The sequence below is a fragment of the Arvicanthis niloticus genome, chromosome 9 (genome assembly GCF_011762505.2).
Source record: "Arvicanthis niloticus isolate mArvNil1 chromosome 9, mArvNil1.pat.X, whole genome shotgun sequence".
In the NCBI taxonomy this organism is placed as follows: Eukaryota; Metazoa; Chordata; class Mammalia; order Rodentia; family Muridae; genus Arvicanthis; species Arvicanthis niloticus.
The window spans coordinates 50,866,522-50,893,582 of NC_047666.1; the positions used below are offsets into that span (position 1 = coordinate 50,866,522).

Sequence of the window (27,061 nt, forward strand, 5' to 3'; positions counted from 1 at the left end):
GCTAGGTCTCCAGTTAGTAGAAATGTTTCAGAAGGATTGGAGGTGTAGCCTTGTTGGAGAAGGGGCTGGGCTTTGATGTTTCAAAAGCCTACTTAGGCCCTGTACCACTCACTCTCTTTGTCTAAAAATTGCATATCAGTGTGAGCTCTCAGCTACTGCTCCAGTGTTATGTCTGCTGGCAGCCACCATGCCTCCTGCCATGATGGACATGAACTTAATCTCTGAAACTGTAAGCAAACCTTCTAGTAAGTGCTTCCTTTTATAAGTGCCTAGGTCTTGGTGTTTTATTACAATAGAACAGTAATTAAAACAGTAAGTTTAACAATATTTCAAAGCAGTACATTAAATACAGAGTATGGAGTTTTAACATGTAACTCTTCTATGTATCCAAATAAAACTGTATACCATATAATTTTCACCTTCTCTCCTTTATAAACTGTAATTTTAATAAAATATGAGAATTAATTTACTACTATGAGTTAAATTTTTAGAGGATATCTACTCTAACTTCAATATATTAAATGTAGTGAAACTTGGCAAGGAGAGAAAAAGTTTTGCAAATAACAAGGGACATGCCCTTGCCTCCAAAACCAGTATCTGAAGCCAGTTTCCAACCACTCATAGCAGGAAGATCAACAAAATGTCCTGTCACACATTAAATGCCTTTCTTTAAACACAAACAGTGCAGATTTTGCAAATGCTGACTTTCTGTATCAAAAGTCAGTCTATTAAAGTACATGAGGTAGAGAATAAGAACTAACATTAATCTATACACAGTTATATATAAAAGATATTAAGTCTGGCATTTACTTCAATATATTCTATAGAGAGGTTTTAAAAGGTACACAGTAAAACTAGGATTGCTTGATAATTGTTTATATTGGAGGACAGACACATGGAGGAGATATGAGTATTTCTCCTCTACATCCACTTCAATCTCCTCTATACCCACTTCAAATAATCCTACTTAAGCCTATTTCAAACTTCAAGCAACTGCTTCACTTAAAAGATTTTCTTCTCCAAGCACTGAGCTATATCTGCCTCCTTAATATTGAAAAACTGGGAGAAACAATGTGGACAGTATCTTCTGTGAACAAGAAATATTCATCTCCTTGTGAGCCTTCTGAGTCATGGCATAATACAAAAGCAAAAGTATTTACATTCTATCCAATGCATTAACACAAGTACCATTTTGGTACACTCTACAATAGTAAGAAATTATATTATATTATATTATATTATATTATATTATATTATATATTAAGGCTGGGTACAAGTTAAGGGCTTAAACTATCTTCAGAAACACTTCTAATTCTGTTTAGGTTGTAAAGAGCTAACAACAGCATCACACTCACTATAATGACAAGGAAAAGCTAGACAATCTATCCAACTATAATTTTGCTTGAATTAATCAGAGTTAAACAGCAAGTACATGCCCTAAAATCCCAAAACAGGTGGCAAGACTGGGATGGACCATGAGTACCAGGTGACAAAAATCAATTCCCAGGAGATAGACTGCAATGACCCTACAACTGAGTAAGATCCTAGCTAAACTTTTTGATGGCAAAAGGCCAAGGGTGGCTTCTAAGAAAGTATAAAAACACAGAGAGGCTCAGACACAGGGGCATCAATTGCAGGTTGTTTCTACAGAATGGCAGCACTCGCGTTTTTCTCCTTCCTGGTACACTGAGATGGTAGGAGTCCCAACTACACACTCAGCAGCATAGTCTTTGTCCTGCCTTCCGAGTGTGTCAGCTCAATGAATGAGTTGAAATAAATCTTCTCTTCTTTAAATTGCTTCTTAGCTATCTGATCATACCAATGAAAAAAGTAACTGATACAAAAAAGTTAGTAAAAGAACAAGATGGGTCTGGCAGTACATGCCTTTAACCCCAGCTTGTGAGAGGCAAAGGTAGGTGAATCTCTTGAATTCATGACAAGTCTGGTCTACAGACTGAGTCCATCCAGGGTTACAGAGAGAAACCCTGTCTCAAGAAACAAGAAACAAAAACCAAAAAACAAAAACCAAAAGTAGAACATAACAATGAAGTCACTGTGAAAAAGCCAGCCATGTTGTTCATAGGCCTTTGAAAGTAGCATGCAGAAGAACTGTAGACAAGTGAACGGCTGCAGGCTAGAGTCCTAGAATACTCTTAGGACAGCTTGGTAGGCCATTGAGGTTGGAAAGAGAACACCTGAGTGCTGAAATGTGGACAAGAGGCTTCAGAGGGCACCAGAGCTCTCTAAGGACTAGAACTAGACTAGAGGCCATTTGTGTCATGCTCTAGCAAAGAATCTGACTGCGTTTTGAAATCTTGACTATTTCAGTGAGGTTGAATTAAAAAATAATAGGCTTTGTTCAGTGGAGGAAATCTTACAATGATATAACATTCAGGCTATGGAATGGCTACTGCTCAATGCATTTATCCTAATTCATAGAAAACAGAATAGAAAAACATAAAAAATGTGCAATTTAAAAAGAAAAGGAGCTCTAGCATGGGTAAAATAGTGGACAGTTGGCTGTGGTGACCCAATCCTTTAGTCCCAGCAATGGGAAGCCAGAGGCAGGTGGATGTCTGTAAGTTTGAGGCCAGCCTGGTCTACAAAGTCCAGGACATCCAGTGGCCTGAGAGGAGAGGGATTGGGGATATTCACAATAATCTTGGGAGGTATTTTCACTTTATGAAAATTTACCACACCATGTACTTTTCTGTTTTTATATCATTCTTCTTGCTTTTAAACATAAAGCAATTCTAAATAGTCTTACCTATAAGGAACTCCAAAATGTATGCGTGGGTGAGTGAAGACTATATGGAAAATACTGACATTTTTATGAATCAGTATCAACTAAGGATGCCTGTTATGTATAGTAATCACAATGGAAACATCCACTGAGTTCTAACTACTTGCTGAGGTACTGTACTAGATGCATTCCATCACCTTGAAAACATACAGTGTGTAGGATTATAATCCTCATTTTACAGATGACAAAACTGAAGTACAGGGATATGACTTGCTCACAGTCTCTCAGATAAAGTAGGAGTATTGTAGGACTCTAGATCACTATCCCTTTGTAGTCTCTGGAAAGACTGCCAACAATGATTCCTCTGAGAAGGAACCTGGGGCTCTGAGACAGCCTGAGAGGAAGACTGAGAGGAAGACCGCCTTAGCAGTGTAGCATGGGTAGCTCCTGAAAATTCACTTGCATATCTTATCTACTACCAAAAAGGTACTTATTAAAGTTCTTTCTGTGATTTATAATCTCTGAGCTACATACTTACTTTATCCAGATGTGAGCACAGGTGTATTGCTTTACCTGATTTAGGATGCAAAGCATCGCACTGGGCATTATACATGTGCACAAATTCCTGATGCCTTTTAATAAGCTGCTGTTTGTTTCCTTGAATAGATAAACCATGCTGTTTCAGCTTTTTCTTTAAATCTCGATCAGAGAGCAAGTTATAAACAGTTTTGGGCAACGGCTTCCTTTTGTGAGCAGAACTAAGACAAACAAACAAGAAAGATCTTAGGATTACTGTGAATTATCAAATATTCTCAGATAAAACAGTATTTTACCTTCCCAACACCTGAATGACTAGAAAAATAGTTGAGCCAGTAAGATTAAAAAAAAAGAAGAGGAAGAGAAGATAATTTAGTCAATGGAGTACTTGGCTTCATAAGCATGAGTTTGGACTTAGCATCCATATAAAAAGTTGGGGAGGTAGAAACAGGCATCCTTAGAGCTTGCTAGCTAGCTTGCCCACCTAATGACCAAGGCTAGGCAGGCCCCAGTAAGAGACTGTCTCAAAAGAACAAGGTAGAACAGACTCCTGATTATGATACCCAGGGCTGACCTGTGGCTTTCACACACATGTAACATACACATGCAGCCCCTACACGTGAGCATGCATAACCACACCCACACAAAAGTAGATAGATGGGTAGGGTGTCAGCATCCGCATTCCAAATGGAGGTTCAGCTCTGAGGGCAATTAGATGCTTAAGAAGCAGTTTTCAAAGTGGTCTTCAGAACTGCAATCATTTCAAAATTACAACAGCAAATTAGTAAGATCTTAAGACTAACAGGGTTTAAAATAAAAAAGATCTTTTAAAAATAAATGAAGAGAGTTCACAAAAGGCTGTGCTTCTCAAATTTCAGGGGACCTCAGAACTACCAGGAGAGCTTCTTTCAAAAGAAGATGCTCAGTCACTTTCCCCACAGCATCCATCTCCATGGTGCAGGCCTGAAGGTAGAACTGAAAGTCTTTACTTTCCAGTTTCCCAAGATCAATCTGATGCAGTGGTCCAAAGGTCATACTGAGAGCACTATTACAGTCAAGTACAGATACAACAGTTCTACTACATGAGGATCATTTCCTGACTAAATTATTTCATTTATGCTCTATCAGTAAAGTCTGAAAGCCAGAAATAACTACTTAATTGTAAAAAGACCTGTGACTTCAAAAGAGTATATTTTTTCCAAAATTGTTCTTATAACAAGATCCAACTGGTCTCCACAAGATTGATGAAATTATGGTAAAATAAAATCACAGTAGGTAGCAACAACTGAATCACTTTACAGTGTTTATGACAAACACAAAGGAAGGAGTGATTCATTAAATCTCTAAAACATTTATTTTAACAAGGACAAACTATTACATTTACAACTATGAAATTCTAATAAACATCTGTAGTGTTTACTGGCATTCACAGTGAAAGCACACCAGACATCAACCACCTCTATCAAGAATGTAAGACTCTGAAGCCAGAGACACATGTCCCCAAGCATGACACGACACTGCTCTTTTCTATGCTGACTGAGTGAAGCTCAGTATCACCAGTCAGGGGTCTCAGAACCAGACATCAGTAGGAAACAGCTCTGCTCTGAACCAAGTGACAGCTCCACACAGAATGGGGTCAGGGTTAGCAGCCACACTCAGCAGTGACCTTTAGTGTTTTAAAGGAGAGACTGTAAAGCAGAGACCCTTATGTGCCCAAACCCCAGGCCAGGATATAACTAAACAGATTCAGATCCATGTTTCCCTAAGTATGTCTGAACAATTTTGTAAGAAATACTTCTGAGGACAAAAAAGAAACAGAAAAACTTGGATTAAAGCCAATTTAAGAATTGTGAAACAAATCCAACACCAGCAGCTGTCTCAAGTGTAGGCTCTCTCAGCAGTCTACTGAGTGAATGACACAATACTGGCCAATTCTAAGTTGCACTGGGGACCAACCGGCAAGGCTCTCTGTGCAGACACATTTGGAGCACCACCAGACAGAGCTAGAAGCGTTAGAATACAACAGAACCTTCTAGAAAAAGAACAATCCAAACAAGATCATAAGAGCAAAGTTCTTACTCTTCAGGGAGAAAATACTCAGTTTTTCTTCTTCCAACTCATTTTCTAGGGTGACACACAAGGGAAAAAAGCTGGTCATGAGATACCGACAGCTCAGAAGTCATCCTGGGATATCTCCTTGTATTATCACAAATTCCTCCTAACTAAGCAACGTAACCATCTAAATCCAATTCCCATCAACAAACTGTGGGTACAAAAAGGCAGTCCTTAGGGCTGGAGAGATGGCTCAGCGGTTAAGAGCACTAATTTTCTTCCAGAGGTCCTGAGTTCAATTCCCAGCAACCACATGGTGGCTCACAACCATCTGTTATGGGATGCGATGCCCTCTTCTGACGAGTCTGAAGACAACTAGCTACAGTGTACTCATACACATAAAATTAAATAAATAAATATTTTTTTTTTTAAACAAGGAAGAGGAGTCGGCACTTGTGAGCACAGTGCTGTGCAGGCTTGTAGTCGAGGACAGCGTTTGCTGTGAGTTACACACGATGCACAGCCACCCTTCAGCCTCTGTAAGTTACTGCAGTACAGCCTGCCCCTGGAACCTGCATTCACTCCAAACTGACTCAGAAAAACTGAGTGGCACCTTTTTAGTTTTAATAATTAAAACAGTAATATGGTCCTGTCTTCTGAGAGAAAGCTTTTGGGAGAATATTCCTCAAAAAGGATAGACATAAGCGCCAATCACTCTCTTCACCCCGCTTTCCAGATCACTGAAGTCTTCGGCCCCTTTCTCTTTCCCACAGCTCTCTGGATTCTCACTGACTGTCTCAAACTTCACCCCATTTCATTCCCTGTGCTCACCACTGTCCTGTTTACCATCTGACAATGCAGGAAGATTAAGACCTATACCCTGTCTTTAAAAATAAAATCTTCCCTTGACCTCGCTGCCCAGGCTTCCTCCAACTACATCTACCATCGCCAGACTCAAACACAGCCCTCCGTTTCTTTATTGTCTCCACCAGCCACTGATTCCCAAAGCCCTGCGATTTAACTTCAACTAAAACATCACTCCCTGAACACACAAGTGGACTAGTTTCAGATTTGGTGACAGTGGTACACAAAGGACACAATGCAGCACAGTAGTTTAGGTACAGATCTCAACCTCACATTATTGGCAATGTCATCTCTGGGTGTTTTGGAGAAAAGGTCATTACATCCCATACATACTCTCTGGCAAGGGAGGGGGAAATCAGAAGCATAGGGCAAGAATGACAGCCTAGGCTGAACTACTTTTCAGTAGTCTATGAGTCTCCTTGAGTCTCCTGTCTCAGCCTCCTGAATGCTAAGATTGCAGGCACATATCACTATACTCAGCTAAAAATATTCTTCAGCATCATTTTTACAGGGGATCATTATGCTATTGAACAGCCTATTCAAAAAAATATTTTTGAAAAAGCTCACTAGGATTCAATTTTCAGCACCATATAAATACAGACAAATATACAGTAAGTTTGATTTAAATACTTAAAATATTACATTTTTTAATTGTTTAAAGATTTATTTAAAATATTAAACATCCTAAGAACTAATGAAAGATTTTACATTCTTCAAATTCAAGCTGTCCTTGCTCTCTTTGGGCAAAGCCTCTGCATGATCATTTGAGAATTCAAAAAGACAGTAAGTGTAAAAGATAAGTGAATTCTAAGTCACTAGCCTCTCTAAGTCATAATGTAGCAGCAAGCAAGCGCTACTCTGCTACTGAAACATGGCAGAGTGTGAGCTGAAGAAGGAAACCGAGGGGATGGAGAGGTAGCCATCATTAAAGGAAAAATCAAGTGGGAAAGGAACTAAGGAGTACTAGTCAGCAGGACAAAAGGAGTCCTGGTTTTGATCCACATCTATCAAGCACAGAAGCATCATGCGAAGGCAGGTCAGAGGCTATGCTTACCTTCTAAGACTCTCCTTCTTCTCTTCACGTGATAAACAACTGTCTAAATGCTTATTGATGTGATGTTCTGGAATGCTGACCCCACAAACAGGACAAGACACTACATTTAAAAGAGAGGGGAAAACTTTATTAGTCATAGAATGGGCAAAAATTAACAAACTGGCATCTTTCAGTAATTAAAGGAGAATCCCAGCTAATACACACTTTTAAAAAGAGCAAGGAGAACAGGCAAACTGGTTACTCGTAACTAACAACTTTGGGAAGTCACATGATCAGAATCCTGGGCCTAGAGGCTGCAATTAAGTTTGGGAGTTAGCTATCTGGAAACAAGGTACTAAGAAACCACAATGCTGAGTTTCCCCAGGCCCCAGGCCCATCTTACACAGGACAGAAGCAATCTCAACAACTCTGGAATCAAGTTCCACCTATGAGTAGAACCAAGGCTTTGCTGGCCGTTACAATCTGGCTGAACTACTGACCCTCCCTGATCCTGGGCCAAGTCCACCTTATTAAAGCTGCAGCTTTGTGGAGTCACAGTGAATGTAGAGGTATCCACTATGGGTTAAAATGCAGTAGCCAATGACAGAAAGCTTGTGGCACCAGAGTCTCCAGACTCCCTACTCCTACTTGTAATAGAACAGAGAATTCTATCTTACATGTTATGGTCCATTCTAAGATTTCAGTTGGATAAAAAAGAAAAAAATTCTACAAGAGTTGAAAAACATGTCCCTATGAAATAAAAACACAACAACAAAAACCACAGTCAGAGTGATCTCCAGGCTGAGATGTTGATACACATAATCAAAAAATTAAAAAAAAAAAAACCTTAAAAATATAAGTACTAATAAGCCAATTCCAATTTTCTAGTAAACACTACTGGCCTTCAAGTGGGGGTTGTATGGGTTTGCTAAACTCACACATTCTTAGTTAAAAAAAAAAAAAAAAAAAGGTCCTAGAGACTGGCTGTGGGTTTTCTAGATGACCCTTCACACCACAATCCCGGCTCTGTCACTATTAGGCCACTCTGCACCACTGCAGCATGCAAACACCAGACTTAGTATATAAACAAAGGAAGAGTGCATGTTCCAGGAAGTCGGTATGTACTGAACAGGTAGCACATTCTGTCAGTTTTCAGTTATTCTGTCAGCCTGAGTATACTGTAGCAAGAGTGACACAACAAACTGGCTACAGAGACAATTCTGGGAAAGCCAGGAAAGGCAGGTTCACTGGTACTGTCATATGCCAAAGGGCATTAAGCTACAAGCAGAACAGCAAGGACATGTGCAACCAATGGTATAAAATGAAGGCCTCTTTAAGAGTTAACTGGAACTGGATGAGGTGACAGGGTTCCAAGCTAAAAAACTCAGAAAGCTACCCTAAGAAGCATTAATTATTAAGTACTCGGCAGTTACTAGGGCTTAAGAGTGAATTGGGTTGTAGCTGCTGATCTGAGACTTACTCTACAACTATTCTCCAAGAATCATCCTGATTGCTAATCTATGAAAGACAATACATAAGTCCCTAACATGGAATGCATCAATGCCTGACACACGGTGAGGTGAAACCCAGTCTAGTCTGTCTTAACCGAACACCCCCTCAAAAGTGCTGCCTATCAATCTCATTCCACATGAGTGAGACTTCCTTAAGTAAAAAAGGGCGTATATAAAGATGACTTCCTACCTTTAGTATCCTGTTTCATAGTGGATGTAGAGGGCGTCACAGGACCATTAGCATCCGAGAGACCAAGTACCGTCTTTCCCAGGAGACTTGTCTCTTTAATCTCAGCAGAGGTGCTTATCTCTTTTTGAGGGCTGAATTTCCTCTCATTTTCTTTTCCCAACAATTCGGATACACAATTACCAGTCTCTCTAATCAGGAACTTATCCATTAAGCTGCTCCCCTGTTTGACAGGGTGTTGGGTGGCTTCAGAGTTATGTACTTTAACAACAACCTTCTTTGAGGTGGAAGACACAGGAGATATGGGTGGTGACTCTAAAGCAAACTGCAACAGGCGAGTCCTTGAAACACACAAAACAAACAAACAAGTGAATACGATGCCAACTTATACAGAATACAGTGAGTCTTCCTAATTAATACTTAATTGGTTCCTCTGAAATACAGAACTTCTGTCAAAATCACAACCAAACTAAAAAGTTTCTTTTAAATGAGAAATAAGACAATAAATCAGAATTAAAAGGCAGTTACTAGGACTTAAGAGTATACTGGGTTCTAATTGTTGATATGAGACTTACTCTACAATGGCTCAGTAAAATCTAGAGAAAGACATGCAGCCACAGATAGCACTACAACACAAGCAACCCAAAGAGTGATCCCTGCGATGAAGTGATCAACAATGACCCGAGACCTTCACCTGGAGCACTTTCTCGGATTTGTATGTTGAACTGACATCTAAGCTCCCTGTGCTACCTCCCTAACCAGGGAGAAGAAAGCACAATTCTGGGCAAAGATGATGAGAACTAGAGGAACAGTGTGCTAGGCGTGTGGGAGTTAGCCACGAGAAGGAGCCCCTCACCCATCTGCAATCGTCTCCAGGGTGTGCAAGGACAAGCCCCAGAGGCCTGGCAGGAAACAGACACTGGTAAACTGATGCCAGAGGCAGTTCTAGAAAGATGCTCAGCTTAGGCCAGCCAAATGGGAGACCCTCACGGAGACCATGTAGACTGAGGTGAGGACATGTCACACAGGCCTCACCTTAGGAAAAGGGACCACTCTATGCATGGAGAGTGTGTTCACACAAATGTGCATGTATACATATGTGTTTACACCTGTATGCATAAAACTCATGTGTATGCATGTTATATATGTGTATAAAACTAAAATAGACTCTAACAATACACTGCACCAACCCTTAACAGAACAAAAGCAAAGAGCTGGTAATTTAATTGCTTGTCAGAACAAAATGCACTAACTTTCAAAAAGCATAGTTTTTCTTTCCTGTTGGTCTGGGTTTATCAATGTGCTGCCCCTTTCCTTTCTTTCTTTTCTTTTCTTTTTTTTTTTTTTTTTTCTGTACAAGGTCTCACTATAAAGCCCTGGCAGGCCTAGAACTCACCAATCTGATTAAATGCTACTTAAAAACAAAACAATAAAAAAACTCAACAACTAGTATCAATCATCAGTGATAACAAGTGATAAAAAAATGAGGTATCTCTACCAAGACTGAACAAAACACAGATACCTACTGAAGTGTTTATAAAAAGATAAAGAGATAAAGAGATAAGGAGAGTATGTTCTGTGGGTGTGTGGAGAGGTATGGGGAAGGGGATATCTCAGCGGGCCCATGCTGAGGCATTCCTTCCCCATGAGGGACCAGCCACACGATGGTATTGTAGCGCACAGCCTCGCCGATAAGGAGAACGCCACACTCAGGATTCTTCTGACAGCATTTATTGAACAGCTCTTCAAGATGGAGAAAAGGGGAAGGACGCCAAGCTCAGAAAGCCCGCTGCTTAAATAGAGCTTTGGGAGACATGCAGATCCCTCATTGGCTCAAAAATCTTTCATCCAATTGTCATACTCGGTTTTCGCACCATGCGCAGGCGCATTCTCAAGTAAAGCTTCCGTGAAGAACCAGGAAGCAGAAGCCTGCGCCATCTTTTAATGGCAAATGCGGCTCCTCACAGGTATAGTATAGAATAGAGTTTATTCAGGGCATGGGGAGGGGAATTAAGAGGGTAGTAGAGGCAGAGAGGCAGAGAGACACAGAGACACAGAGAGAGAGAGAGAGAGAGAGAGAGAGAGAGAGAGAGAGAAGCAGAGGAGTAGAGGCGGGGGGGGGGGGGACGACAGAGAGGCAAGAGGGTAAGAGATTAAGAGTAAAAGAGTAAGAGATTGAGAGAGAGAGAAGGGGGCAAGGGGCCCCTTTTATGGTGGACCAGGCCTATCTGGCGGTTGCCAGGTAACTGTGGAGGTGGAGTTTAGACAGAATACTAACACCTACCACCACCACCATCTCTCCTAAACTGCAGACAGTGTCCTGTAAGACCAAAAACAAGAGCCAGGAATAAAGAATACAAAGATTACAAAAAGAGAAAAAAAAAATTCAGTTTCATAGGAAAATTTAGGTACAAGGTAAATAAAAGGGTTGGCTCATTATATTACCTTCCCTACTTTCATGTATATTTAAATTCTTCTACTACTAAAAAAAAAAAAAGAAAAAGATAAAAAATAAAGGGAAACTGAACTAAGGATGGCAGCACATGCCTGTAACCTCAGCATTCAGCAGGATGAAGCAGAAGACTCTAATTCAAGTGTAATTTCAGTTATATAATGATGCTATGTCTAACACAATCAAGAAAAGGAGGTAGGGAAAAGAGGGAGGGACATTAGGCAAGAAGATAGAGAGGAAAGGAGGGAGGGAAGGAAGGAAGGAGACACACACACACAAACACACCCCACTGGGTTCAGTAGTCTCTTTTCCTTCCAGCCTCTGGATTTAGTACAAAGAAGGTTCTGAGAAAAGCTTTCCTGTCACAGTAACAAAGGAGAGGAGACAGTGTTCAAGCACAGCTGAGATGCCACAGATCTTTGCAGCGTGCTAGTGATCAATTTTTTTGCCTGTATTCCACAATTCAGGTGAATTTTGGCTTTCTTATTTCAAGGCATACCAATAAAGACCATGACAGACAGTAGCAGCAAGATCACAATAAACTATTCTCAGGGCTAAAATTAAAATCAATTATCTTATTCCTGTACCATTTACTCTTGCCAGAGAAGCACAATAGAAAATAAAGCCTATACTCATAAAAGTTATACAATAAGGAAAGAAATGAACATGTTTATACAATTTATGTGAAGCGTGCTAATACAATGGCGCCTAGGGCTAAGAAACCAGCAGTGAGATTCCCTAGCATGTGGTAGGGTAAGAGTGCCAGCCCCACACTAGGAAAAAAAGTATGTAAAATAAAATAAGATAAAAATAAAATGCAGCCGAGCATGAGAAGATGAGGTTAAGCATTCTTTACAGCTGGTCATAAAGCCTCACTGAGAAGGTAACTTATGGGAACAGAGTTGGGAGAAAGTAAGTCTAAACCAGGGGGCCACCTGGGAAGGCACTGGTTCACCTACAAAGAACAGCAAGCATAAAGTCTGGAGTCAGATGCAATCAACATGGCAGAGAAACAAGAAGACCTGGAACTTAATAAGTTAACTTAATATGCTGAGTCATAGTTGTTTATTCTGAGCAAGAAGCCATGTGGTCAACAGTTTTGGGGCTCTCTCAGCTGTCTGAGACCTAATTAGTATGCCTTTCTAAACTAGATGACTTGAAGCAGGCCAGTAAAACTTCCTAAGACTTTATTTACCCATCTGTACAATAAGATGTTGATTCCTCTCTGAGGAATTCCTTGTCTTCCAGCTCTAAGTCCGCATCTGTCTATGAGATATTGGAGTGCCTGGGATGAGTGCTATTTGGTTCTTCGGTGCCAGATCACTTCGATAAGAATTCATAAGGGTGATGAAAACTAAGGAAAAATGACCAGTGCCATTTAAATGTAAATATCAGTTTGGAAATTAGCACTTCTGTCTAATTTATTCTAGGGCATACAAATTGCAAAATATCTCTTGGTTTTAGATGTCGTCTGTCTTCGTGCTTTTGCCAATCTTCACATAGGCCTCTCTCCCAGACTTCAGATTCCTGCCAGCATTTATCCTTGAGCCTCTGAAGAGCAATTTAACGCTTAACATGTACAAAGGAGACTGCTGGTGCTCTTCTCTGTCCATACCTGCTCTCACAGTTGCTGTGCCTCTTAGCAGCAGCACTTCCCGAATGCCAGGATGAAGGTGAGTCACTACATCTGGCTAAGAACATTACTTTAAAACAAGCCAAGAAAAAGTATGTTCTTTGAAAATGAACACCAAAGGTCAAAAGAAAATGTAAAAGAATGTCATCCTTGTATCTGAAACCTCTTAAATTATTTCCTATACCTTATTATTCAATTTAGAATATTAAATTTTTAAAAATCCAAATGGCATATAAAATGGTAAGGGCAAGTGAGAACGGTAAGAAATAAAATCAACAAGCAATATAAATATCTTATATTTTAGTCATAAGATTATTCTTCTTCCCTCATCAATCTCAGACCAGAGTTCAAACAGGTAATGATATCGATTACCTTCTGTTTCATGCCTACTAATTGTGCAGATGGCATACCACAGCACTATACGTGATGAACATCTAAGAAACGTGAACCTCAAGGATGATGCTAAGAATGGTAATGCCAAGAAGGTAAGCCCAAGGAGGATGACAAATTCCATTGGAGACCTTCAAATACACAGACACATAAGATATATCTCAAAAAGTGAAACAAATCAAACAAAACAAAAAAGTCCAGAAGACAGCTGTCATTAAGTGACTTTGGTGGAAATAAAAAAACTTAAGTTCAAGACCCAGAACACCCGTAAAAAGCTGGGGCTGGCAGTGTACTTCTCCAGCCTCAGCACTGGCCAGGCAGAGACAGGCAGACCCTGAAGGCTTATTAGCTAGTCAGCCTACACACTTCGAGTTTATGTGCGAGTTTATGTGAACTTCAAGTTAGTGAGAAACACTCCCCCAAAATTCAAGGAATGATCACAGGAAGAGATCCCATACTGACCTCTGGCTTCGACACCCTCACACACACATGCATGTGCCTACACACATGTTCATATATATCCACATTAACAAGTACACATATCACATTTATACACACCTAGGGGAAAAAACCTAATAGACATGTCTTTACAGTATGCAAGACAGAAAGCAATGACTTCAATAGAAGAGTCAGAGAAACACCCAGTTTCTTATTCTAGAAAAGTGCACTATTACGTGGCCTCACAAAGAAAATAGCTCACCAGCCAGTTGCTGCAATGGCATATTAGAATTCAGAGTACCGAATGTAATCATTTTTATGATATAAAGCTATTAAAAAAATGTGCAATTCTACTAGAAGTATGAAGACATTTTTAGAGGCAAGGTAAGGTATCTCCAAGAATGTTCCAACAAGTGAAGAAGTCTTATACATGGACATGTGAACTAACGACATGATTAAAACAAATATATGTTTGGTAGAACATGCCTTTTTATATCCCTTTATGTGACCAAACTCATATTTATTATACATTCATGCACTTGACAGTTAAAGAGCACAGCTATGTATGAGAGCTTTACAGAGAAGAAGCAGTTGCATGTCTCACACAATATACCATATTACACATGCTGAGTAAGAATTAATAGGTTAAAATATAACAGAACCAATTACAAATATGTGCACAAAGGGTTAATATACACACCTGCATAGAAACACTTATTCTCTAGCGCTGTCCACTAAAAAGTCTTAGAGACTAGCATCCCAGAAGCAACACAACACCAACTATAAAAAAAAGTGTCAATAAATCTATACTTTAACTCTTAGTTCTTCAAAATAGGAAAGTTTCCGGTAGAGAAAATCTTATTAGAACTTCCTCCCATGTGCAGTGGCTGTCACTGCTTTCCTTCTTTGGCTCCAGTATGTAACCCTACACTCCCTAACAGAAAGGGCATGGGGAGGAGGTACACATAAAGAGGAAAGGCAGTTAGAGGTTAGTCACCAAACTGAATCATACCGTGCAAAATTCATGCTTTTTACCAGTTCGTCTAAGAGGCGATTATTTCTCAGGTCTGGCTCTGTTACTGCCTAGAAAAGAAAAACAACAGATGGAAAAGGTCAAAAGCAGTAATTAACTTGTCACAAGCTTGTTTTGAAAATGTCTGACCTGTCCTCCTGGGGCTCTCTGTCCCACTAGTCTTCCAGGAAAACTTGAAAATAAAGTGACTTCATCTCATACTAACACAGAACTTCAGCAGTGAATCTGGACCTGCTAACCGGAAACCTTGTAACAACTCTTAAAAGCATGTGAAAACTATCTGCTACTTACTCTGACCAACTAAGACAAAACCCAATGTAAACAAGGATTTTTTTCTTTAAAATGCCAAAACTCTAGCTTTCCCTAATTACTTAGAAACAGAACAGAGAAGCTCTTCTAAGTAATAACTCTAAGAGAGAAGCATTAGTGCTCAAAGAGGGTTAAAACTAAGAAACTCGAGAATACAAGAGAAACATCCACTACTGAAGCACTGATGTTATCTGGGGTGCCTTGGTGCTAAGTCCACCTTAACAAAGGCAACAGGCAGTGACAAAGACTTCAACTGCTCTGTTTCTGACCCAGGAAAACAGTGTAGACAAATTCAGTGACATCCTGACAAGATGCACCTGCTGGCCAGAGTGGTCACACCTCCATCTCCTCACAGCATCCTTTTCAAGAGACCTGTGTCTTTCCCCAGATATGAGTTTAATTTCCCATTTTATTTCCCTCTCTATCTGTTCTCACCTCAAGAAAAAGTCTTAACAAACTTGCTGCTATTTGTTCTGAAGGGCTGTTCTGGGAGGGCGGCAAGAGACTAGGGAGGCTTGCGTGAGCCCAGCTGCCGTGAATCTCTTGCCTCCTACAAATATATACACCAATCCTTCACACATGAAGAATCCCAGCATTTGTTTGCAGACAAAGTGAGAAATTATAAAAAGTTAGGAACCACAAAAACACAAATTGTAGGAATCAAACAGTATTAGAGTTTTTTACTTCCTAAATTACATTAGGGTATCAAAAATCCAGATGAGAAGTAGAATAAAATCCACGTCTCTTATGTATACTTAATGATTTAATTCAGTTATCATCTCATGAACACCTAAAGCAAAAAATCTGACCTAATCAACAAAATTTAAAAAAAATAAAAATAAAAACTTACCACGCAACAAGTTGGGCACTGAGTTTTATAGGATAAAAATTTTCTTATACAGAGTGAACAATCTGCAAAAAGACACAAAATGTAACATAGGAAGTTACCCTAATCAGTAAAATGCATGAATCTGACTTTTAACACAATGTTGGCTTACGACTAGAGTATGTCCATCATTACTTCATTCCAAGTGTCTAGTGTCTTCTTGCTCCATGAGTATTTACATGTGTATTTAAGAAGCACTGCTAAGGAAAGCGCCCTAGTACAGTGACTCTCTAAGCTCTCACAACTCCTCTGTAAGTGTCCCCACTCCCTCTCTGCCCCCACAGTGAACCTCAAGGACACACTGAAACCATGGGCTTGTTTTATTCACATGCCGGATGCCTAGTATTTCCCTCTGGAAAACAGAAAGCTGGTAAATGGGATACACACACACAACACATATCCATGGGATATACAGACACGACACATATCCATGGGATATACAGACACAACACATATCCAGGTTGTTAAGTGAAGAGTTCTACACCCTCAAACTGTAAGGCCACAACCTCAGACTTCACAAGCATTTGGGCGGCAGGTGCCAAACAATACACAGAGCTAAGGGTTTGCTTTTTTGTTGTTGTTTTGTTTTGTTTTAATCTCAAATAGCCAACAAAGTACAGGTTTAGCTACATTACAGAGTTAAGCAGGAAATAAGTATCTACTAAATTTTTCACACCTGAGGCAGCATAACATGAAAAGTCTCGGGTGTAATAGACTGACACTTTGCTCCTTTACACAAAGCTGAATTAAGGGGCCTTGTTAAAAAAACAAATCCATTTAGATGAGGAAGCAAAAACAGTATGATTTTGATGGTGCAAGTATTCATAAAGAAGTATTGCCAGCTCTAACAACAGTACACCAAGGGTAAAGGGATATATTATGGCCAAGAACAAGACAGAACACAGGTTTAGCTCTTCTGGGCATTGCTAAGAAGCTGGAAGTTGCCATTCAGCTGGAAGTGGCCATTCAGTTGCTGAGCAACCTGAAACACCAACAATTCTCCCAAGATCCATGAACAAACAAGGTCGTAGGCTAAACTGCTACCCCTCCCCAGAAAACCTAGACAGGCAACACCTCAGGGAGAAGAGACCACAAGCAGAAAGCACCTCAGGAGCCAGAAAAGCAGCCTGTACTGAAGCTGCCACCAAAGAGAACATGTGAAGTGTGACTGACAGCTGCTGGACAGATTGGAATGCTGGTGTCAGGATTGGCATATTGCTCTTACAGGCCTGACCATGTTGGGTTTTGGAGAAATAGAGAAGGCTTTGAGCCTCTGGACTAGGAAAGCAGTTGACGTAGGGTCTAATGGGCCATCCTAGTAAAAGCTTACAAGATAGTAGTACTGAAAGCAATGTGGACTATGGAGGCCCAGCTCAAAAGATTTCAGAAAGAAATAGTTGCAACATTCTTGTGATATTTTGGCAAAGAATGGAACTACTTTCCACACCTGTCTTAAAATTTTGCCTGAGGCAACGTTGAAAATAATGGATTAATTTCCTTGGTAAGGAAGATTTTAAAACACTGATTCTGTAACTAGTTCTTAGAAATCACTCTTGGGTCTACAATGAAAAAGAGCAAAAATACAAAATGTAGTTTGAAAAGGAGAAAATTTAATGTCAAAGCCAAGGCCTATGCTGAAGAGATAAGAAGATTAAAGAAAGACCTGTTATACAATGGAATAATGGAAGGGGTGCACCAGAGCAAGACCCCATCTAGCTAAGCTTCCATCTTGGAAAAAGGAAACACCTGAGGAATTTTCTGCTGCTAAAAACAAAGGAAAGCCTCTATAAACGTAATTCAAGGAGGGGGCCAGGCACTATCCTGAGTGAACAATAAAACTTGGCAGAGTTGTCCATGTGATTCTTGCTTTCAAGTCATAAGGATACACAAGCAAAGTGGTTGTAGAATCTTCCTCTAGGACTAAAGACAGCCACAGAAGGCTGTACAGAATCTTTACATACTGTGCAGGAGCATTACCTATCAATAAAAAGCCTATGACTAAGGAGGCAGGATTAGCAGGATTAGAAGGTGATCCTACAGAGAAAGATGAAATTCTGGGAAATAGTCATGCAGCCAACACTGAAGGTGATGATTACATGAAACTGAGGAGAGATAACCGACCAACCATGTGGTGGGACTTAGAGCAGAATGAATGGGTAATTCAGTTATGAGCTAGTTGGGAACAAAAAAAAAAAAAAAAAAAAAGCTATTGGCTTAGGCATTTATTCATATATAAGAACTCTCAGAATCATTACTTCAGGGAACAAAGATGCAAAGTGGAAATGCCCATGGTTACAGAGCCCAGATATGTGGCAGGGGAGTCGCAGCATGAAGTCTCTGAAAGGCTACTCATAAAGCTGTGAAAATGAAGCCTAGACCCTGTCTGTTGGAGATCCCAAGATGTTGGAGGTCCCAGAGCCATAGGATGTTTGCCAAGTTGAGCTAGCTGTATACAGGGAGTGGAACTAGCCCAAGGGCAAATAGTGTTGCAGTCAGCAAAGCTGGAAGAGAAGAAGCATCTAAATCCTCTGACATCAGACATGGAGCTACAGAATCTGGAGTTTGTCTTGCTGACTTTCAGTCTTATATTAGTCCAGTATTTCCCCACTATAAGCTTTTTCCTCCATCTTGGAATAAGGTCTATTTTTTTGTTTGTTTGTTTGTTTTGGTTTTATGAGAAAGGGTTTCTCTGTGTAGCCCTGGCTGTCCTGGAACTCACTCTGTAGACCAGGCTGGCCTGGAACTCAGAAATCTGCCTGCCTCTGCCTCCCAAGTGCAGGGATTAAAGGCGTGCGCCACCACTACCCGGTGTAATTCGCTTTTTGATTTTGAGTTTACAGATGTTTACAATTAAAATATTGCCTTGAGTTTCAAAAGAGACTTTGAACTTTTAAACTATTCTGAGATTGTGAAAAACTACAGGGACTTTTGAAGCTAGACCAAATGCATTTTGTATTATAATATAGCCACAAACCTTTGGGGACCAGAGAGTGGAATATGGTGATCTGAATAAAAATGGCCCCATAGGTTCATATATTTGAATACTTGGTCTCCACTTGGTGGAACTATTTGGGAAGGATTAGAAGGTACGGATTAATATAATTATAATATAGTTAATATTTAATTAATATAAATATGATTAGTAAATATCAATTGTTGGAGGAGGTATATCACATGCCATTCCCAGTTAGCTCTCTCTGCCTCATAGTTGCATCTCTAGATGTGACATCTCAGGTACTGCTCCAGCACCATGCCTTCCTGCCTGTTGCCATGTTTCCCACCATGATTCTCATGGACTCTAACCCCCTGAAACTGTAACCCACAAATAAACTCTTTCTTCTATGAGTTGCTATGGCCATGGTGTCTTATCACAGCAAGAGAAAAATAACTAAGGCACATAGTAAGAGAAGTCTCCCAAGCAATATTTTAAGTCACAAATTGCTAAGTATACCTTCTGAGCTAGCTCAGGCACCTACAGGGTTATAGCTATTGTTTTTAATTTAGTTCCCAGACCCTACTCTCACTTATATTAATTCAGTGGACTGGGTCATTTTAAAAACTGCATCACTTTAAATCATAATGATTCAATAAAAATTCAGTAATTAGTTTTAGCTGTTAACAAGCACCATCCATCCAACTAAGGGCTTGCACCCCACAACATCCAGGACTGCAGCTCTGCAGCTCTGCAGCTCTGCATACCTCTGTAACCCTCATCTGCTATTCTTGTCTGCAGGCATACTTTGCCACTGTGATAGTGGTGGACTCTTATCTCTCAGCCCTGTTAAACCTCAAATAAACCCTTCCTTCCATAAGTTGCCTTGGTCATGGTGTTTTATCACAACAAAAGAAAAGTAACAATCTGCTCATAATGGGCCAGTGAAGGGTTTGTTTGGTTTTGGTATGTGTGTTATACCTACAAGCACCTGCCTGGGTATGTACACATGGAGCCAATGCTGTGTGTCTTCCTCAATCACCCACTGTCTTATTTTTTTGAGACAAGGTCCTGAAATTCACTGTTGTTATTGTTTTTCCAGATAGGCTGAGTAGAGGGAGGCCCCAGGATCCATCTGTCTTGTCTGTAAGTTCTAAAGTAATAGATGTCTAGCATCACCCTTGGCTTTTAAGTGGGTAGTAGGGATCACAGCTCACATCCTCACTTCACTAAAACATCTTCCATAGCCTTGCCAAGTTCTGCATATTAATTCTCAGAACTATCTTCTCAAGTAAAAACTACTCAACAGACTTACATTTAGAGAAATTCTGGGCAATAATTACAAACTCATCCACTTGGTAAGTGGCTCTCAAGAGCTAAGCGTAGGTGTATCTGCAAAGCCGACATTTGCCATCATCTTATTATGACTTCACAGAACTGTCGGCGCTGTTTTCCAATAAAACCAACTTTAAGCCAAACTGAATTGATTTTTAACTTTCTAAGACAAATCAACTTGAAAACAAAGGACAAAAAAATATCGAAACTCTAGTCAATACACTGGATGGCCTAAATGGCTGGCTGAGTAACCTCCACAGCCATAAGCTTTCAAATACTCAGGAGAGTGGCAGAGCACTTGCTTAAGACTGTATGAGGGTGTGGCTAAGTCTTATCCCCCAACAAATAAGTAAACAGATTAATAAGCTTATTCAATAAGCATTGAAAAAATATTTCTCATAAAGAAGATAAGCAATTCTACTGCTCAATTGTTGTCAGTAGCACATTACTGCTAAGTGATAAAATGATCTGTAGTCTTCTATAAGAGAATTCTGAGGGAATCCAGATGGTCCTTGAGTTACGATGGCCTGACTGACAATTTTCCAGCTATACCAGAATGAAAAAATGGTATTCACTAAATAGAAACTATAGTTTACATTTTGATTTTCCCTGTCCTGCTCCCCACCACAACCTTCCACCGGCAATAAGTGGTATGGTACTTTTGAATGCTGGGTAGAGGCAGTAAGTACAGCTCCTCAAAAGGAAGCTGGTCAGAGGGTGAGCGTGCTCTGCCGGTACTGTGCTACAGCAGGAAGCAGGTTAAGTGCATTAACAAATGTTTACCTTAATAATAGTTTCAACTGCTGATAGGTTTACTGAGATATAATCCCATGTTAAAAAGCATCTGCATTCTTATTATTTTGAAGTTTAAAATTTACAATTCCACACTAAGCGGCTGAACCACTTATCTGTCATCTTGCTAAAAGATATCCTGAAGTTTAACATATTAAAGCACTCAGCAAATAAGCATATATACTGTTACCAAAATCTTTACTACCACAAATTCTACAAAATGCATGTAAAAATATCCAAAGGGGAAAGGGGGTGTAAAAAATATAAGAACCTTGTAAAAAACAAAATTACCATATTCAAGAAAAGGTGATGGCATAGACCTTGAATGTGCAAGGCAAAGAATGAAAGATGGAAAATGAGTAGTGAACACTAGTTCCTGCAGCATTAAGGAAAACGACCTTGTGCTTTTACTAAGACAGAACAAAGGGTACTTACAGTTGTGAGAGCACTGGGGGATTATCACTGCAATGTTGAAATACTCAAAGCAAATCCCACAGCGCAGCAAGTCATCTATTGTCTGCAATGCAAAAGCACATGTGTATCAGCAGGACATCAACAGCACAATCAATGCCTAGCATGCAACTTTCCCTCTAGTCCCTAAAATTAATCACTTAACACTCATTTGTGAGTGACACATATTCGAAATCTAACTAGATAAACAACAAAGGATCACGACACAAATATTCAAGTTTCAGGTTATCCCACTTGCTTTGTGGACAGTTGGAGCTGCTGGTTCCGGAGTCACACTGTTAGCCCTTCACAAAAGGCTCCTGCATCCCTACTCTTCTCCTGTGTTTCTAGCTCTTCAGACCCATCCTCCAGTATACAGTCACCACTTGGTGGAAGATATCAGCAACCGGTCAACACTCCGCTTAAGAACCAAGTTGAAGACTGTCTCAGTTAGGGTTTCTATTGCTGAGACAAAAACACCATGACTGAAAAGCAAGTTGGGGAGGAAAGGGTTTAGTGGGCTTATACTTCCAGATCATAGTCCATTACTGATGGAAATCAGGACAGGAACTCAAGCAGGGCTGGAACCTGGAGCAGAGCTCACAGAGAGGTGCTACCCTACTTACTGGTCTGCTTCCCTGACTTGCTCAGCCTGCTTTCTTATGGATCCCAGGACTGGTACCACCCACAATGGGCTGGACCATCCTGCACTGAGAAAATGCCCTACAGCTGGATTTCACGGAGGCACTTCCTCAACTGAGACTCCTTTCTCTCTGATGACTCTAGCCTGTGTAAAGTAGACACAAAACCAGCCATTACAAAAGAGTAATAAAGCCAAAGATTTAAAGAGTCTCTAGAAGAGTATGGTCAATACACCTGTATGTAATACCAGCTCTTCAGAGGCTGAGGTAGGATTGAGTGCAAATTAAGATGTGACTATATCCCTTATCCCAAACAAAAATAAATAAAAATAGATAAATACCAAACTACACAATTAAAAAAAAAAAATCTTATTTCACAGTGACGAAACTAACATCCACACAATACTGGGCTTAAGGCAAGGTAAAACTGAAATACCCATCTTCCTCATGGTAGTCCGGTACTTTCTACATGATACACCACAGTGCAGCCAAATGAGAAAGCCTTCAAAACAGCTAGCTAAAGCCAGTGTCAACTTGAACAACAAGCTAAACAGAACCAGATTTATTCTTGCAACTTAAAAATCTTTCAATTCGCTGGGCAGTGGTGGTGCATGCCTTTAATCCCAGCACTTGGGAGGCAGAGACAGGCGGATTTCTGAGTTCAAGGCCAGCCTGGTCTACTGAGTGAGTTCCAGGACAGCCAAAGCTACACAGAGAAACCCTGTCTCGGGAAAAAAAAAAAAAAAAAAAAAAAAAAAATTAATTCATTTAAGAAAAGTACTGATTGTAATTATAGTGAGTTGTTTTATTCTCAAGAAATGGAAGTGTGGGAAGCTAAGGAGGTAGACAGACACAGAGAGAGAGAAAGGGAGAGGGAGGGAGGGAGAGAGAGAGAGGGAGAGGGAGAGGGAGAGGGAGAGGGAGAGGGAGAGGGAGAGGGAGAGGGAGAGGGAGAGGGAGAGGGAGAGGGAGAGGGAGAGGGAGAGGGAGAGGGAGAGGGAGAGGGAGAGGGAGAGGGAGAGGGAGAGGGAGAGGGAGAGGGAGAGGGAGAGGGAGAGGGAGAGAAAGAGAAATGTAGACTATGGCCAAAGATAGTGACAAAGGCTTCCTAGCACTTGAGGGAGAGGCAGAGGCAAGAGTGAGTTCAAGACCAACCTGGTCTACATAGTTTGAAGGCAGCCAGAACTACAAAGTGAGACTCTGCTCAAAAAGCAAAACAAAAGACCATCACCACCAACAACAATCACAACAACAAAGTAGAATATATTCCATATATAAAGAAACTTTTGAAAGGATACAAAAAAGTGATCAATCATGGTGACTAAGATGTGGGAACTGGGCAATGAGGGACATGGCAGAAAGGAGATCTTTTCCATTTTACGTATGTCTTGAACCATATGAATCTATTACTTAAAAATTGTAGAGGCTGAAGAGATGGTTCAGCAGTTAAGAGGACCTGTATTGGATTCCCAGCGCTCATACATGGCCCACAATCATCCATGACTCCAGTTCCAGGGGAGATAATGCTCTCCTCTGACCTCCATGGGCATCAGGCATGTAATGTAGTGCCTAAACATACAAGTAGATAAAGCACTCAATGTACAAAATAAATAATTTTTTAGAATAATTAATGTAAATACAACTATGGGAGTACATATTTTTAATCTTAGCACTTCAGAGGCAGGAGCAGGAGAACGCAAAGTCAGAAGCCAGCTTGGGCTAGGTAGCAAGCAAGCTCCAAGACTACCTGTACTATGTTTGACCTGTACTATGTATGGAGACTGTCATAAACCAAACACAAACAAAAAAGTTGTCATTAACAATCCACATGAAATATGACATAGCTATAAAAGCCTCCTTGTGCTGGGCAGTGGTGGCACATACCTTTAATCCCTGCACTTGGTAGACAGAGGCAGTGAGTTCTGTGAGTTCCAGGCCAGCCTGATCTACAGAGCTAGTTCTGGGATAGACAGGGCTACAACAAAGAAACCCAGTCTCAAAAAACAACACACATACACAAAAGCAAACAAATAAACACATAATAATCAATTGTGGAAGGCAAATGTTCAGGTTGTAATAGATGCATTTTTTTAAACTTTTTTTATTGGTTATTTTATTTATTTACATTTCAAATGTTATCCCCCTTCCCAGTTTCCCCTCCACAAACCCTCCCCTCCCTACTGCCTCAATGAGGATACTTCCCCACCCACCTACCCACTCCCTCTGCTACCTATCCAGCTGGAGCTATGGGTCCACCGCTCCCCTCCCCCAACCCCAAGATGCATTGTTTTTAAGAAAAGTACGGAAAAAGCCTGCACTCAGAAGACAGAGCTAGTTCCAGGATAGCCAAGGCTATCCAAAGAAATCCTGTCTCAAAAAACAACAATAACAAAAGCAAAGAATAACCAACTGTAGTAAAGAAATGTTTATGTTGTAATAGATACAATGTGTCTATTACATGTAGAAGAAAGTAAGGGTAAAGCCGCAGGGGACACAGGCAGGAGGGCTACCCGATGATTCTTGGTAGAAAAAAAACAAACAAACAAACAAAAACAAAAAACATCCACCAGATAAGCAGAGGTGACACACATCTTTAATCCCAGCACTCAGGAGACAGAGACAGGCAAGCAGATCTCAGTGAGTTCAAGGCCAGCCTGGTCTACAGAGCAAGGAGACACAAACCTCATCTCAAAAGAAAAACAAAGGGCTGGAGAGATGGCTCACCGGTAAAGGCTGCTCTTCCAGAGGTCCCGAGTTCAATTCCCAGCAACCACATGGTGGCTCACAACCATCTGATGCCCTTTTCTGGTGTGTCAGAAGACAGCACCAATATACTCATATAAACAAATAAAAAATATATATTTAAAAAAGAAAAACAAAAAACCCACTCCATTAAATGTTACTTAAGTGAGATAATTCAGTATGCAATAATTCCTTAAAATGAAAGGCTAAGCGCTGGGTCTAGGTTCTGGCCTCTATTTTAAAAAGACTTGGAGCCAGGGTTGAGCACTCAGGTTGCTGGAGAAGGTGGCTCTTGAGGCCAGCCTGGTCTACATACCGAACTCCAGGCCAGCCAAGGGCTACAAGGTAAGGCCTTGTCTCCTAAATTAATAAATAAAAGTTAAATAAAGAGAGATGCGTCATTATTGAGTCATGCAGGGCACATTAGGGAAGGAAACCGGTCGCAGTGTGTTACGAACGAGGAGCACTTCTGGACCTTAGCCAGAAATGGGCGACCATGGTAAGCAGACACTCTGTTATGCTACTTGATTATGTCATCCGATGCAACGTCCACCCAAATCACGAGTGGTGTCACTGTTAACACAGGAGTTCTCGTCGGGTGAGCTATCACCATCGCTGACACTGCGTTACAGTGACTTTATCCCGGCGACGCGGTGATTGTGACAGAAACCCAAAACATCCGGTTCGTTAGGGCGGCCACCTTGGGCTCACTGCGCAGGACCGCAGCGCGTTCCCGGACCGTCTCGGGGGGTTGGAAACTGAGGCCCGGCGTCGCGAGGCCAACCAGGATAGGGCCGAGGCGGGGGCGCGAGGACGGGGATGCCCCGCTCGCACCGACGATGTCCGCGCCCCGGCGTTCCCGGAGCACTCACCTTCATCACCGCCAACCCCGGAGGCCACCGCGGCTCGGGCAGGACCTCCATGGTCGCACCAGATGAGACCGCCAGCTACCGGCCTGCCACGCAGGTCCTCTACTCGAAATTCCCCGCGCTACAGCGTACGTCAGCTACGTGCGGCGGGCTCGCGGCGAGCGCACAGCATGCTGGGAGCTGTAGTTCTCGTACGTTGGGCGTCGGCGGCTTCGGAAGCCTGAGGGGGAACATTCCAGGGCATAGCCTGGAGTGATGCAGGCCTTGGACCCCTTGGATCCCAGGAGACAAGAAGATAATTGAAAGATTAAGGGCAGCTTTAATCTGTCTTGTAAAATGAGTAAACAACAGATTCCCAAAAGTGATTTAATATTAGGAAAAAGACAGAAATCAGATGAACTCTATGCCTTGATTAGAGAGTTCAAGGTCTTAGGCTCACGTCTTCTCCTTCCAGGTCATATTCTCTGGTTGCTGTAGAGATCTGTCCTACTCCTTGCAAATATCTAAAGTTACACTTCTTCCTCAATTTCTCTTTCTGTACGCATCTACCAGAGCCACATAGAGCCTCTGTTCTTCAGAAATAAGCTCGGTTATTATTGGCATTTAGTTCTCAGATATTCCCCATGGATAAGGACCAGTGCTAGCAAAGAGCATTAATGAGTCAGTTTAACAGGAACCCACATTCTTTTTTTTTTTTTTAATCAAATTACTCCCATTACTTGATAGGTTCTTCCTCCTCTTCTATCTCCCAGGATCAGGATGTCTTATCACCCTGACCTATCTCTGGCAAGGTTCCTTTTAGACTGATTTAAGCAGAACCCCATTATCTAGATGTGAAATGCTGACCAACACACAGCCAGCCTGGCTACTCGGTTCAGCATTCATCCTCTGCCTTCTGTGGGCCTCAACTGCACCATGTCTCAGGGGCCACAAGTTCATCCAGATGCCACCCAAGACAGAACCCTGCAGCTTGCCTTATCACCGATACCCAGGGAGCCTGCACATTCACTGATTCAGCAGGCGTGTATTGAAGACTTACAATGGACCAGGCATATGAGCTGTCCTGGGAAAGAAGGAGAAAGATGTGGTTGTTACAGACACTTTACAGACGAGAAGTCTGAGATCCAACAGGTTAGGGCTTCATTCTGTTTAGTTTTTTATCATAAAATGATCTCTGTAATCTGAGCCGATTAATTTTTCCTAGCCCACACCCATATATGAACTGTGCAACA

At 41.0% G+C, this 27,061-nt stretch overlaps 1 protein-coding gene across 9 annotated transcripts in view; it reads right to left on the reverse strand.

Annotated features, from left to right (window-relative positions):
• Rad18 (RAD18 E3 ubiquitin protein ligase) overlaps window positions 1-25,990 on the reverse strand; it is a 76,719-nt gene extending 50,729 nt beyond the window's left edge. For 6 of the 9 annotated variants that reach the window (XR_013112559.1, XM_076940217.1, XM_076940218.1 and 3 more), the window contains exons 1-7: window positions 25,833-25,990; window positions 21,563-21,644; window positions 16,033-16,094; window positions 14,853-14,923; window positions 8,931-9,268; window positions 7,251-7,350; window positions 3,317-3,501 (exon numbers count right to left, since the gene is read on the reverse strand). Coding sequence is in view for 8 of the 9 variants with exons in the window: in XM_076940217.1 (XP_076796332.1) it covers window positions 3,317-3,501; window positions 7,251-7,350; window positions 8,931-9,268; window positions 14,853-14,923; window positions 16,033-16,094; window positions 21,563-21,644; window positions 25,833-25,883 (889 nt within the window). In the remaining variant the exon portion in view is untranslated. Of the gene's footprint in view, window positions 1-3,316; window positions 3,502-7,250; window positions 7,351-8,930; window positions 9,269-14,852; window positions 14,924-16,032; window positions 16,095-21,562; window positions 21,645-23,674; window positions 23,788-25,832 lie in introns of all 9 variants that reach the window. The other 3 variants (XM_034511202.2, XM_034511200.2, XM_076940214.1) reach the window with 2 other exon arrangements.
• Between the last annotated feature and the right edge of the window lie 1,071 nt (window positions 25,991-27,061).